This window comes from Solenopsis invicta, chromosome 10 (assembly GCF_016802725.1).
Source record: "Solenopsis invicta isolate M01_SB chromosome 10, UNIL_Sinv_3.0, whole genome shotgun sequence".
Classification (NCBI taxonomy): Eukaryota; Metazoa; Arthropoda; class Insecta; order Hymenoptera; family Formicidae; genus Solenopsis; species Solenopsis invicta.
Genome location: NC_052673.1, coordinates 645,996 through 662,092, shown reverse-complemented (window position 1 = coordinate 662,092; position 16,097 = coordinate 645,996). Strand labels below are relative to the sequence as shown.

Sequence of the window (16,097 nt, the reverse complement as noted above, 5' to 3'; positions counted from 1 at the left end):
TAACAGCTACTCAGATGGAGCTTTATTTAATCTGTATAGATTTATTTACATTTCGACAATATTAATAATTTACGACGCCGCGTAATTTGTAAGAATAGTAAATGATAAAGTTTCATGTTATTTATAAAATCGTCTTACATTCGCATCTTAGTATACATTATATATATCGTATTAATATTTACAACACTGATTAAAAAAGCTGTCTTGTACATTTCTCGCAAATATATACAGCATTCCTCCTGTATACTCGAAACAATAACTACGATTGCGCTAAAACATATAATTTCTACATTTCTCTGGGAGAATTATTAGTTGATAAATTCTCTTTCGCAATTTCATGTACCTCAAACATTTCAATCTCTAATTTACTTGAACTATATTTCAAATTTAATTTTATCGACATAACAATTTTGCAATAAAAGTTCCTTGCATTACTACTGCACTGTTAGTAGATTTTGTAAAGAAATCTTTCTTTGTTATTCTTCTTGACACAAAGTTGAAAATGACAAAAATTATGTAAATTTATATGAAATTCTCATAGTGTAAGAGCGTCAATCTAAAAGCTCTATTCGCATTTTGATTATTGTACTGCAATGTCGTAAAAATAATATATATTTCGACGTATGAGCGGAATTAATTCGTATCTATGTAGATTACTTCAGCTATATAGAACTACTGAAATCACGCTGACAACAAAAGTTACCCTTTTATTTATTCTATTATTGGACTATAATTATGCGGGAAATTTTTCTTTTACATAAAATTGGAGAATTATTATTCGCAGATTTATTTTATCACGCATCAAAACGTTACATAAGGAAAATTACTCGAAATTACCTGTACTTCAACTATTAGTGCTAATCCACACTCTCAGTGAAAAAAAAAGAATGCATTGGTCAAACGCCATTGGGGGTTGATGTGTTGTAAACTGGTGCCCGCAATAAATCATGATACTGCAGCAGAGCCTCTCGCAAAGATCTAGATACTTGACCAGAAGTAGTCGCAATCGTACATTCCACTAAGCATGGATATAATCCGATTAGCTGCTCCCATACTGATCTTTCAACTAAAATTTAAACAATTATTTATCAAATACCACAACAATTTTATTTTATACAATATAACCATACGACACAGAACCTTGCAATTACATTGCAGCAACATTGCAGTTTTGTATATTGCAATACAATGTTTCAGAAACATTGTTAAAATACAAATCGTTATTGGAATGTCATAACATAATTTTACAAAATTATTGATGTTTAATTCATACTACTATTACTGTTACACATAATGCTGCAATTTGATATTAAATATGAATAATTTGTTTACATAAGTTACTTAGTCTTTCTTTATTAATAGATTTTTACAATAGATATTCTTTTGTATATCATTAAAATCAATGAAATATCAATAAAAGTAATATTCTCAATAGTGCGTTGCATTCGTTTTTGGAGAACCCCTTGCCCTACAAAATTATCGGAAAAAAATTGTATGGTGTGCTTATTATAAAATTCGAGATGACGTTTTAATAACAATCCTTTTTAATTTTTTTATTATATGTCGTACATAAAACAGATGAATATTCATCTGTTAAATTTAAATACCTTTTTTTAAATACCTGAAATACCTAAAAAATCATGTGGACAATTACACTGGACTGTGTGTGTGTGTGTGTGTGTGTGTGTGTGTGTGTGTGTGTGTGTGTGTGTGTGTGTGTGTGTGTGTGTGTGTGTGTGTGTGTGTGTGCGTGCGTGCGTGCGTGCGTGCGTGTATGTGTGTATGTGTGTGTGTCTTAAGATGCTGATACGATTGTTATAATTAGTTACGACATTTTAAGACTGTAGAATCAATGAATATCAGCCGTTAACCTCTTCCGTGTTGCTTAAAATATGAAAAGAGAATAAATTAAATATTGATTTCATTCCTGACGTAAGAAATGAATAAAAAGTTATCTGATTCCGTAGGTTCATCTGAAAATAAAGATAAAAAAAAACAAAGAACTTGTTCAAAATTATTAATTTTTTAATGTTATAATTATTACATAAAATTAGTAATAATAACAGAATCGTATCAGCATATCTTAAGACATTACTTACAACCACTAGCCAACGACTAGGTACAAGTGAGTAAGGAGCACACGCGCCGGCCCTGAGCGCCGCAGAGCCAAGAACGCTTATTCGTTAACTTTAACGTGCTCTCCTGCAAAAACTACTTGTCGCACGCAATTTTGCTAAAGGAAAAAGTTGTTTCTTTTATCGTAAAGTATCAAGTCTTGTACTCAAAATGCGCAAATTTTGGGACACCCTGTATATTATTTTGTATTAAAATAAAATGTTATTAATAATGCATTGTAAATTTAATTTATATAATTATGTTCTTAATCTCAAATACCACCACACATAAAGATATAACGTAAATACAATTTTTTACATCGCTATAACTTTTTTATAAAATAATATCAAGACTTGAATTGAGGTTCAGAAAAACATTAACTATCCATGGATACAATAAAAAAGCATTTTTTGCATTATTTTCAATACGAGAATGCACGAAAGTTTAAAAATCATATCCTCGTGTGAGTCGTAAGTCCGGTTCTAGTCCGGAGCCCTTTATTTTTTTATTAAATAAACATTTATTAGGTTTCAGATAGTATAAAAATGCATGAAATTAAATAGTAAATTTACTAATTAATAAAAAATGTATACGCATTATTACGTATATTGTAATATTCTTTTGCCTTTTTAAAAATTACAATGTAATTTTTTTTTACATATTAACGTACGCAAGCACTTTAAAACTTCCAAGACTTCTTTTCGAAGCCTGTGTTCTTTTATTATATATACAATAATAATAATATTTATTCATTAGAACTCTTTATCTACCAATTTATATCGTTCAAATAATAAAATTTTATTTATTAGTTGTAAAATAATTTTGTTAATTTTTCAAAAATATCGATTTTCCACACTTCAAATAAATTAATCCTTTTTGGAGCGATTCATATCGTACTATTTGTTTTCTTAATCTAAAAGATTAACTCAAAAAACCTACTGGTTTTTTTTGCATTAAATTAAAATTTAAAAATTTGATATTTTTTATACAAAGTACTCAATTTTTATGAATTTTTGCAACACAATTTCTTTAAACAATTGTAATTACTTAAGAATAAAATATTTTTTATTCTCGTCTCATTTATCGTCTTTATCTGACTCTGAAATAACTATTTCACAAACTATAAGTGTTGAAACCCCAACTAGTTACTTTCTGTTACCACAGTTGCAACTAACAGAATCACGTCGTGAGTGAGAGGTGGCGCTAAGCGAGCTTCTTCTTCACGCATGCACGCACGTACAGTAATATGTACAGTAATGGCCGTCGAATCAGAACACGTGTCACGCTTGTAACAGAACCTCAGAAATATATATCGTACAAGCAAGTTCACAATAACCAGTCCAGTCAATTCAGCCTTTCCACAGTTCCCGGATTGAACCTATACACTAATAATAGTAGTTGTAACAATAAGCTAAAAAATATGCTTTCTGTTCAGAGATACAGTGTGACAAAGTTATAGGATTCCACAAACTATAGTGTAGCGGGGGAGATAAACAAAAATAGGTATGATAACCTAGGGTTAATTTTTGATACTTGTTTACATGTCCTACACATTCGTTAAAAACACCTTAATGCGATGCTGGACTGGTCTCTATACGCAATTATTTTTGGACAGTCATATCTTTTAATTGGCTTTACAGATCCCAAAATCCTTTTCCACAGTTAAAGTAGTAACAAAAACGTACGTTGAAAAATATAATTTAATACGAAAAACGAAAGTAGATTAAAAAATTAATTGTTTAATTATTGGCTTCTGCCGACTCGTAAGAACATGTACCTCATGTAAGTTTGAGACTTTGTATGTATAAAATAAGTAGTTTCCACTGTATGCATTAACCCTTAAACACGTAAGTGGGTCTGAGAGATACCATATGAAATTTCGAACGCTTCCTGTGTGAAGACGGAATGAGATAGGAGGTTCGGATCAAGACGTTGAAAGTTTGAAATTTCCTCTTTCGATTGATATAGTTGATCAACTTCTTTGGTTAACTAGAATTCGAATGGTACGGCAGCAAAGTTTTGTTAGGGTAAATGCGACCCATATAGTGTGTAAGTGAAAATTTTTCTATGAGTATTTTACATAAAAAAGCTGGATAAAATACGTTCGAACAGGTCGGTTCGCGGATGTTACTAACATATACAGGGTAGTCAAAAAGTATCGGACCCCCCCAATATTTCCGTTCCCTTGCATTTTACAAGAAAATGTTTCAGACAAAAGTTATAGGGTTTAAAAAGATCTATTTACTGATCTTATCAGTTTGACCTTGGATGGCGTCGCCAAGGTCAGATCGAAATTACATTAACTTTTTTAAATGGAACACCTAACTTTTTATTGCATATTCTTGTAGCTTATCTCGAGACCTTTCCAAAACACTACAAGAAAGTTTATTTTCGTTGAGTACTTTCCGAGTTGTGAGGCTTGAAAGCTACAGTGTACTGTAGTGTGGGTCCAGCCAGTTAAGGCAAGAGTGGCCGGACACACGCCACACTTGCCTTAACTGGCCGGACACATGCCACACTTGCCTTAACTGGCCGGACACACGCCACACTTGCCTTAACTGGCCGGACACACGCCACACTTGCCTTAACTGGCCGGACCCGCACGCCACTCTTGCCTTAACTGGCTGGACCCACACTACAGTACACTGTAGCTTTCAAGCCTCACAACTCGGAAAGTACTCAACGAAAATAAACTTTCTTGTAGTGTTTTGGAAAGGTCTCGAGATAAGCTACAAGAATATGCAATAAAAAGTTAGGTGTTCCATTTAAAAAAGTTAATGTAATTTCGATCTGACCTTGGCGACGCCATCCAAGGTCAAACTGATAAGATCAGTAAATAGATCTTTTTAAACCCTACAACTTTTGTCTGAAACATTTTCTTGTAAAATGCAAGGGAACGGAAATATTGGGGGGGTCCGATACTTTTTGACTACCCTGTATACTGTCTAAAGTTGGAATACTATAAAATGCTGTAGAAAAGGAAGTTTTTCCGAAATATATCATGAAACACATCAATTTTCAATTTTAGACACAATTTAATCAAAAATACCTCATATTCGCCTTGTTATATAAGCACATTTTTTAATAAAAATGACAATGATATAATTTTTTTTGAAAGTATGAATCTTTAGCTTTAAAACGCCGTATTGTAACTTTAAAAGTTTTTTGTTGCAAAGATATGATTTTTTTTTTAAAGTGAATCTTTAGATGCCCAAAAATACCTCATATTCTCCATGTTACATAATTATACTTTTTAAAAAAAATGATTTTGCCAAATTTTATTTTGAAAATGTGACTCTCTAGCTTTAAAACGCCGTATTTGAAAGTCCTTAAAAATTTTTTGTTGCGAAGAGATATGATTTTTTGAAGGAAAAGTGAATTTTTGACCAATTTCTCAATTTTGCTTAATGATTTTTCCTTTATAACTTTATAATAAATTATTTTTCGGCAATACCGATTGTGCAATCACACTCCTGAGATTCTGAACTTTTATTTTGTTTTAAATTGTAGAAAAATATTGATTGTAATCAAAGTTATAGCTTCTCAAAGTTGAAAAAGTCTCCCAGACCCGAAAATGTGTTTCCGTATTTTACAGGATCGGTGTGTTTAAGGGTTAAATGAAAAAACAATACGGCGCTTGCAGAACAATTCTAGAAGTTCTAGTATGAGAGAAATAAATGTTTGAAAATTGTTTATGTAATTTACTCGCTTAATTGGTGTAAAGAGCAGTAATTGTATTGATGGTAGTTGAGAGATCTTGCATTATATGGCGCTAAAGTCGAAGAACAAGAACAGATGAGTGCGTTTGACAAAGAGTATTAGCCTATTTCTCTTACTCTTCAACCCACGCGCGACCGCGAGTCGCTCGACTTTCCGTCGAAGAAAAATATGCAGTACCGACGTCGAATGAGTTTCATCGTCACTCCAGCATCGCCTTAATCATGAGATTACAAAGTATTACAACATATTGTAATGTTTTTGCAATAGTGCAATATTATTATACAATCAAATATTTCTGCAATGTTTCTGCAATCTTTGTCTGAGTAAATAATAAAAATAAAAATGCACCTTTATTGGGAGGCGCTTTCTTGAGCGATACTACAAGAGTAGCAACAGCTTTCAGAACAAATGATATCTCCGACAACCTGTACCTAGAAAAGATTCTATAAGTACAATACTTAAAATGACTTGCATTTCAGATATAAAATATTTATCGAAATAAAATGAAGTTATTTCTAGTCAGGAGGCTTCGATACTATTACCTAGGTAAAGGGCATTTCCCACTCCGTCTCTCGCTTTCAATATATCGCCGTAAGACTTCTTGAAATCTGTGCAGAAGAGCCGTAACTGCCAAACGTCCAGCAATTCCGCCCTCGTCATTTTTCGAATTCTTTTTAGGACTATTTTCCGTGTCATTGTTCAATCCATCTAACAGAGAAAATTGCAACAAAGTTTCAAAGCAAGTTTTTGCGAATTCCTCGCGTAACTTCGTCTCTGCTCCATTCTCTGTAAAAGAGAGACATTCTCTTCATTAAAAAAATATTTACTTTGTGAGCAGCTTCTGTAAAAAGTTTAGGTTATCATATGTACCGATATTTGCTGTAGTCGCTGAATGTATGGAACCTTTATTTAAAAGCATAACAACTCTCAATATAAATTGATGAGGTATATGCTGAGAATGTGGCAATACTTCGTCCCTCAGTAACTCCATAACCTGGCAATCCACCGCCTCATCAGCCTGGATCTCTTCCACCCCTCGTTCTACATTTAGTACACTGCAATTGATCGAGCGATATTTTTTACCATGCTCTCAAAATAAGATGAAAAATCTGTTTGACATAAACTTATCAGCAATCAAAAATATACTTTTAAATTATCTCATTTTATGCGCCTAAAATATGCTTCATAAAGTTAAAAAAAACACTAAAAAGAAAAAATGTATCTAAAAATTAAATTTTATTTCAAAAATCTTCAAAGATTACTTAAATTGCTTATATAATGACAAAGTACAATTGTTCGAAATTCAACAAGGAGCGATGCTCCTTGCGATCTCTGTTTCTGCTGCAGGAGCACCGGAGTGCTCCTCCGAGCGGCAGCACTTATCAGCGCCGATCATGGCTCGCGATCTAGAGAAGGGTGACGTCACGCCCAATCATAACGATAGGATTACGAAGTTGAACGTAACGAGCCGAAACCGGCGCAATTGCCACTTTCGTTTACGAAGACGGTCGCACTGTGCCGTATTTTCCATCTCGTAAGGGCGATCGGCGGCATACAACCTCGATAATGAGGCGCGCATGTGAAGTGAACAACATCGTGCGTTATAATTAAGTGCGCGCCGAAGTGCAAAACGTGAGAGATCATGCTCCAAAATTCCGAAGCCAAGCAAACTACGCCATAGAAGTACGTAATCGAGCGCTCGCGTTGCAGATCTCCGTCGCGAGAATTAACAAGACCGTTAATCTACCGAAGATTTCCTATCGGCATGAGGCTGTGTCAATCGCTTAAGATTTACGTTTCCCGCTCGCACGTGCTGTACTCACGATTGTCTCCATACAAGGCACACTGCGATTCCAGAAAAGCCGCCATTTCCATCGGCCGGCTTGTGGAGTAATCACTCTTGCGCCGATTAAATCGCAAGCATAGTCATGACCGATCGCGAGTGATAGTCACTTATAGTAAGCCTGCCTCCCGGAGTGCACAAGTGCTCCGGTAAGTATTTTGCTGAATTCAGACATTCAAGACCTCGCGATTATCGAGAGAAGGCACGAAATCGCGATCGTCGAATTTCGCTCTTAAGGCTTTAAACCTTTTTTCACATGTGTTAGTGCGCATTTCGCCTAAGTTTGTTATTAAAGTCAAATGTTCCGTAAGAAATAAAAGACTGTAAATGTTTGAGTGTAAAATATAACAATCTTCTGCCAGTTAATTGTATCACGCAAATTCTTTACCGTTCCCACTCACAAGGGGAGGAGCAGGTGAGAGACCCTGGGATTTGGATCCCAATTTTTTTAGTTATTCTGGACACAAAAAAAAAGTTTACGTCTCCCGGCGTTTCATCGAATAGGCCTTAGTTTCGAAATAATAAATTTGTGAAAATTGGCCATATCACGGCACGCCATATGAGCCTTCCCGGTAACTGTTCTCGCAACCAGTGCAGTCGGCTCCGTGCGTTAGGTGCTTGCTTCAATCGTAAGATCCGGGTTCGCTCCCGGATGCGTGCAATATATATATATATATATATTTTTTTTTTTTTTAATAAATGTATTCATTTATCTTGATGATATTAATATAGTATGCAAATTTCTAAAATAGAAAATTTAATTTAATATCATTTTCTAAACTTCAATTTAAATTTAATTTGAAGGGAATTTGAATTCAAGTAATAATATTTGAAATAATAAATAGGTAATAATAATAATAATAATAATAATAATATATAAGTTATTTGAAATGGATAACATATAAAGGCAACGTATCTAAATTTTCAAATTGTTTAATTTAAAATTTAATTAGAAATAATATTAACAGTATTTTAAAATTCTAGTTTTTAAAATAATTAATTGTAAAAGAAGAATAATAAACAAACATCTGATTGTAAATGTGAATGTGAATGACTACATACCTGCAAGGGGATTAAAAACCTCTCGTTTATTTACCATTTTATATCCGCTTCTTTTACCAGTGTTAAAGTTAAACAATTTGAAAATTTAGATAAGTTGCCTTTACATGTTATCCATTTCAAATAACTTATATATTATTATTATTACCTATTTATTATTTCAAATATTACTTGAATTCAAATTCCCTTCAAATTAAATTTAAATTGAAGTTTAGAAAATGATATTAAATTAAAATTTCTATTTTAGAAATTTGCATACTATATTAATATCATCAAGATAAATGAATACATTTATTAAATAAAAAAATATATATATATTGCACACATCCGGGAGTGAACCCGGATCTTACAATTGTGAAGCAAGCACCTAACGCACGGAGCCGACTGCACTGGTTGCGAGAACAGTTATCGGGAAGGCTCATATGGCGCGCCGCGGTATGGCCAATTTTCACAAATTTATTATTTCGAAACTAAGGCCTATTCGATGAAACGCCGGGAGACGTAAACTTTTTTTTCGTCTCCAGAATAACTAACAAATTGGGATCAAAATCCCAGGGTCTCTCACCTGGTCCTCCCCTTGTCAGTGCCTCGTTTGAGACACGACCTAGTCACGCAGCAAATACGTCGCAAATTCGTCTCGATGTAAACAAGAATAATTTTAATAAATTTGATAAAAGATTACGTTGTATTTTTACTTTTACATTCATTGAATAATCCTACGGCATTTAAAAATAATAAGATTCAATTAAAAACATCGACAAAATTAAGATAAGATCTAAAACTTAATTCTTATGTATATTAATTAAATATAATTTATTATAATTTCAATAAATAATATTTTACATGAGTTTCAGTTTTATATAAAAAAAAAAGATAGAAACACGTTTCTCGATGTTTGCTACATAAATGCAGTGTGACATTTAGAAATCAGTGATCTAATCAATTCCTTTATCAATCAAGACTATAAAATATGTTACAGAATATTTAATTCAATTATTTCAGTTGATAAGTTTAATTCATTTTAAATATTATGTTTATTATATTAGGAAAAACTAATCTAAATTAAAAACAATGTAAAATATAAAAAAAATATATAAAATATATAAATTTGCACATATGGGTAAAATGTGCATAAATATGTACTTATAGATAAAATCAACTAAAATATATTCTAACTGACAGTGCTTGCAATGAAATACACATTTTGGGCTGATTCCTGAGGCAACGCTCACTCTCTCCCCACTACCACTCGAGGTTCAACGGCCCAGTCGCCAATTGCGCACTGAGCACTGTAGCCTCAGGGGCGTCCCCATCTCAAAAATATGCCCCTCCCGCCAAACTATTATAAATTATTCCTATCAAAATATTTTTTTATATATTAAATATTAAGTTTTCTAATAACATATTATATGTATTCTTTATAATAATTGTAAAAATATATAATTATAGAATTTAAAATTCCACAATAATTTTCCATACTATTGTTGATGCGTTTTTCTCACGTGGTTTTCCCGGTAAGCTTAATCCACTGAAAATAAAGATAAATAAATATGGTTCGACAGAAAAGCAAAATATATATTACATAGAAACTAGAAACGAAAAAAAGACAAAAGTAAAAACTGAAAAATATTTTCACAATATCAAAATCTCTACCTTCTTTTTTGAGTGCAATAGATTTACTGGAGAAACCATTTCAAAAAAATCAACAATGAAATTAATATCGCATCAAGCTAGTACCTTATGGGTGAAAGCTATTGTAGAAAGCTATTGCGGAAAGCTACTTAAAATACTATAATTATATATTGCCGCAATTATTGTAAGGAACACATGTAATACATTATTAATAAATTTAATATTTAATATATATAAAAAAATTATTTTGATAGAAATAATTTAGAATTAGGTTTAGCGATTTTGGCGAAAGAGCAAATACCCAGCATACTTCTGAGATGGGGACACCACGGGAGTGAAGCTACTAGAAGCTGGCTGCGTTTGAAAAGTATATTCGTCAGGTAGAATCACTTTGAGTGACTAATCAGGACAAAGAAGTATTAAGATTTCTTCATTCTAATTAGTCACTCAAAGTTATTCTACCCAACGAGTACAATTTTCGAACACAACCTATCATCGTTTCCGGTAACATTAAAAAGTGAAGTCCACTTGAAAGTGGGAGATGAAACGACCAATCAGAAAATGCCTTGATGTAAGTTGATAAGAGTAAGCTCACCCGATCTTTGTGTGATAGCATTGATGAACTGGTCTCTCCAACAATACAGAGCAAAGGATGGTTTATGCAGGTTATAACAATTAACTTATGCTGGAACCGGTAAAGTTTAATACTAGGATTTCAATGCTACTGTTTATGAAGACCTCAGTAAACAGAAGCATTGAAATTTTAAGTCCCGGTCTACAATTAATGTTGTAAGTCTTAAGTCGTAAGAAATTGACCAACTATGGTCAATTATTCTCCTCATATTCAATTATGATTGGTCAATTTCTTACTGCTTAAGGCTTACTACATCTATTGTAGACCGGGACTAATAATGAACTTTACCGGTTCCGGCATAAGTTAATAGTTATTGCCTGCATAAATAAGTCTCTATATTCTTTCTCCTAGAAGATCCTCTTTTACAATCCATTTAATTTCCCACTTCATTTCCCACCAGATGACAGTGTTTTGCTTCGTTGCCCATGGCCCGTATTCATAGTCGTGACTTATTTTCAAGTCTTAAGTACAGTCATAAGTTGCCCTCTAGATTCATAGTCATGAATCAAGCAAATGCTTGAGTAAAATCTCAAGTCAAGACTTGTCCAAGACGATCTTGTTTAAAAATGTCTTGTTCGGTATCGACATGATTCATAGACAGATCTTATTCAAAATAAGAACAGACTTAAGACTATTTTATTAGTCACGAATTCATAATCGTAATAAGACGTCTTGTATGACGTATATACAGCCAAATAAGACGATCTTCACCAAGTCGTGGTCAAAGTAGACTTGAGCAAAGCTGTAGAATACTATTCTAACCTCAAATTAATGTTTGCCGAAATTGAAATACTTAAATTTCAAAGAATGACAGCAAAAACAAGACTAATTAATCGTAGATTTTTAATTCCCTTATTCTTGTAAAAACATGACTGGTATTGGAAAAAAATATAAAAATATAAAAGATATTTTTAGTTTTTTTACACAACTTACATTAATATGCTCTTTATGCAGTTCTTCGATCTGTGCAAAAATTGCATAACATAGCTGTTAAAATTTATAATTATCTGTAATTTTTACTATGTAGTTAAAATATAAGAGTGATTTGCAATAATATAAATATAATAATATAATCAGTAATATTGTTTGATAGGAAAAAATATATTAAAAATGTTAAATATGTTAAAAATCTCCGCGGACACGCAATTTCGGCAGCGGACAACCACATGTTATTAATTTATTGAGACGATAAATATCTATCAGTATTAAATAATATTTGAATTAAACATTAATGAATATTAAGTAAATATTAAATAAATGTAAAATAAATATGAAATTAATGTTAAATTAATGTTTATAAAATTATTGTTTCAAATAAAAATTAATGTAAAATAAATATTAAATTAATTTTGAAAAAATGTTAAATTAATCTTTCTTTAAATCGTTATTGCAAATAAATTATAAACGTAATATAAATATTAAATAAATCTTAAACGTTAAATAAACGTTAAATAAACATTTTCCCAAATCATTATTTTAAATGAGTAAATAATGAAATGTTAAATAAACGTTAAATAAATATTAAATTAACCTTTAATTAACACGTAAATGGGTCTGAGAGACCACATATGAAGTTTTGAACGCTTGCTGTGTGAAGACGGAATGAGATAGGAGGTTCGGACCAAGACGTAAAAAAAGTTTGAAATCTCCTCTTTCGATTGATATGGTTCATCAACTTTTTTGGTCAACTAGAATTCGAACGGCACGGCAGCAAAGTTTTGTAAGGATTAATGCGACCCATATAGTGTGTGAGTGAAACTTTTTTTGTATTTTACATAAAAAAGCTGGACAAAATACGTTCGAACAGGTCGATTCGCGGATATTATTCGCATATACTATGTCTAAAGTTGGAATACTATAAAATGTTTTAGAAAAAGGAGATTTTCCAAAATATATCATAAAACACATCAATTTTCAATTTTAGACACGATTTAATCAAAAATACCTCATATTCACCTTGTTACATAAATACATTTTTTAACAGAAATAACAATGATATACAGGGTGAGTCATTTTAATCTATGGACTCAAATATCTTCCAAATAACGGTATCTACAAAAAAATGGTTTAGATAAAAGTTGACCAGGACAGAAGGGGTCATTCAATTGTACCATTGGTTTTGACCTTGAGGTCAATTTTGAAGGTTATTTCAAGGTCACGATGGTTTTTTTAAATGGGACACCCTATTTTTGACTGCGGATTTCGAAAGAGCGGAAAATTTTACATCAAACTTGTCTTATGAAAAAATTGTTTTTGCGACCTTGGAAAGGTCAAAAATGAAGGTGAAATGCCTGAAAAACGATCTGGTGTACTTTTTCTGAAATGACGTGGTTTTCTGGGTAACACAAATGTGCATAATGCTTAAACATTACTACTTGCAACTTTCGGCCGGATTCTTCGTGAGGCAAGGGGACTCACGATAATCAAGCACCCCGACGTGAGAGGCAAGGGAACTCACGATAATCAAGCACCCCGACGTGAGAGGCAAGGGGACTCACGATAATCAAGCACCCCGACGTGAGAGGCAAGGGGACTCACGATAATCAAGCACCCTAAAGGAAACAGAACTTACTACGTCCACGTCGTTGTTTCCGGGTAACGCTAAAAGTAAGATGAAAGTGCTTTTGACCTTGATATGACCTTGATATGACCTTCAAAAGGTCAGGTCGAAAAACTAAAAAATCCCTATGCTCATGTAAAAAGTGCCATTGTTTAAGAGCCCATTGTCAAGAAACAGGTTCTGCGGTCAAAAATAGGGTTTACTAATCAAAAAATGCGTTATGAGCCTCAAACAACCTTGAAAATTGACCTCAAGGTAAAGCTGGTCAAAGTGATTAACACTTTTACAATTCATTGACTTTGTTTAAGCATTATGCACATTTGTGTTACCCACAAAACCACGTCATTTCAGAAAAAGTACACCAGATCGTTTTTCAGGTATTTCACCTTCATTTTTGACCTTTCCAAGGTCGCAAAAACAATTTTTTCATAAGACAAGTTTGATGTAAAATTTTCCGCTCTTTCAAAATCCGCAGTCAAAAATAGGGTGTCCCATTTAAAAAAACCATAGTGACCTTGGAATAACCTTCAAAATTGACCTCAAGGTCAAAACCAATGGTACAATTAAATGACCCCGTCTGTCCTGGTCAACTTTTATCTAAACCATTTTTTTGTAGATACCGTTATTTGGAAGATATTCGGGTCCATAGATTAAAATGACTCGCCCTGTATATATATATATATATATATATATATATATACGTGTGTGTATATGTATATATATACAGGGTGCGAGAAAAGTTCCGGGACGGCGAAATATCTCGAAAACTAAGCATTTTAGGAAAAAGTGTTTCAGACAAAAGTTGTAGGGTTTAAAAAGATCTATTTACTGATCTTATCAGTTTGACCTTGGATGGCGTCGCCAAGGTCAGATCGAAATTACATTAACTTTTTTAAATGGAACACCTAACTTTTTATTGCATATTCTTGTAGCTTATCTCGAGACCTTTCCAAAACATTACAAGAAAGTTTATTCTCGTTGAGTACTTTCCGAGTTGTGAGGCTTGAAAGCTATAGTGTACTGTAGTGTGGGTCCAGCCACTCTTGCCTTAACTGGCCGGACACACGCCACACTTGCCTTAACTGGCCGGACACACGCCACACTTGCCTTAACTGGCCGGACCCACACGCCACTCTTGCCTTAACTGGCTGGACCCACACTACAGTACACTGTAGCTTTCAAGCCTCACAACTCGGAAAGTACTCAACGAAAATAAACTTTCTTGTAATGTTTTGGAAAGGTCTCGAGATAAGCTACAAGAATATGCAATAAAAAGTTAGGTGTTCCATTTAAAAAAGTTAATGTAATTTCGATTTGACCTTGGCGACGCCATCCAAGGTCAAACTGATAAGATCAGTAAATAAATCTTTTTAAACCCTACAACTTTTGTCTGAAACACTTTTTCCTAAAATGCTTAGTTTTCGAGATATTTCGCCGTCCCGGAACTTTTCTCGCACCCTGTATATATATTTATATATATATATATATATATATATTTATATATTTTTTTTGAAAGTATGAATCTTTAGCGTTAAAACGCCGTATTGTAAAGTCTTTAAAAATTTTTTGTTGCAAAGATATGATTTTTTTTTAAGTGGATTTTTAGATGCCCAAAAATACCTCATATTCTCCATGATATATAATTATACTTTTTAAAAGAAATGATGCCAAAATTTATTTTGAAAGTGTGACTCTTTAGCTTTAAAACGCCGTATTTGAAAGTCCTTAAAAATTTTTTGTTGCGAAGATATGATTTTTTGAAGGAAAAGTGAATTTTTGACCAATTTCTCATTTTTACTTAATGGTTTTTCCTTTATAACTTCACAATAAATTATTTTTTGGCAATGCCGATTGTGCAGTCACACTTCTGAGATTCTAAACTTTTATTTAAAAAAAATTGTTGAAAAATATTGATTGTAATCAAAGTTATAACTATAGTTTTATATATATATATATATATATATATATATATATATATATATATATATATCTCAAAGTTGGAAAAGTCTCTCAGACCCAAAAATGTGTTTCCGTATTTTACAGGATCGGTGTGTTTAAGGGTTAATAGTTTCTCTAAATCAATATTTTAAATATTTACTTAATGTTAAATAAATATTTAATAAATTTTTAATAAGTATTATTGTTATAATGAATTAAACAATAAATAATTAATATTAAATAAATATTTAAAAAGCATTTGAAAAATGTTGTATAATGATGGGGATATACTTTGATAATCACAAAACTTAACTTTAATAAATAATGTTACATTTTATAACATTCTCTTTATTTTCACTCATATTTTTATAGATTTTATTCTTCATTATTTTTAATTTATATGATCCCGCATTGTAGAATTTTTTGAGATATTTAGCTGTATCTTGTTTTCTATTAAATAAATAAAATTTTTCGATTATCGATTATTTTAATTGTTTACAATTAATGTAAGCGAGGTCTCGATAAACAGTAGCCTTGAAATTCTAGTATTGAACTTTACCAAATCCTGCATAAGTTAATTGTTATTGCTTGCATAA

The 16,097-nt window shown here is 32.2% G+C and overlaps 1 protein-coding gene across 8 annotated transcripts in view; it reads right to left on the bottom strand.

Annotated features, from left to right (window-relative positions):
* LOC105194437 (protein MON2 homolog) overlaps positions 1-16,097 on the bottom strand; it is an 84,559-nt gene continuing 68,462 nt past the window's right edge. For 3 of the 8 annotated variants that reach the window (XM_039454696.1, XM_039454700.1, XM_039454695.1), the window contains 4 exons: positions 6,706-6,890; positions 6,378-6,621; positions 6,184-6,278; positions 1-1,066 (listed from right to left, as the gene is read on the bottom strand). In XM_039454696.1, the coding sequence (XP_039310630.1) occupies positions 897-1,066; positions 6,184-6,278; positions 6,378-6,621; positions 6,706-6,890 (694 nt within the window). In that variant the 3' untranslated portion in view covers positions 1-896. Of the gene's footprint in view, positions 1,067-5,650; positions 6,050-6,183; positions 6,279-6,377; positions 6,622-6,705; positions 6,891-16,097 lie in introns of those variants that run through there. The other 5 variants (XM_011159338.3, XM_011159336.3, XM_039454697.1 and 2 more) reach the window with 5 other exon arrangements.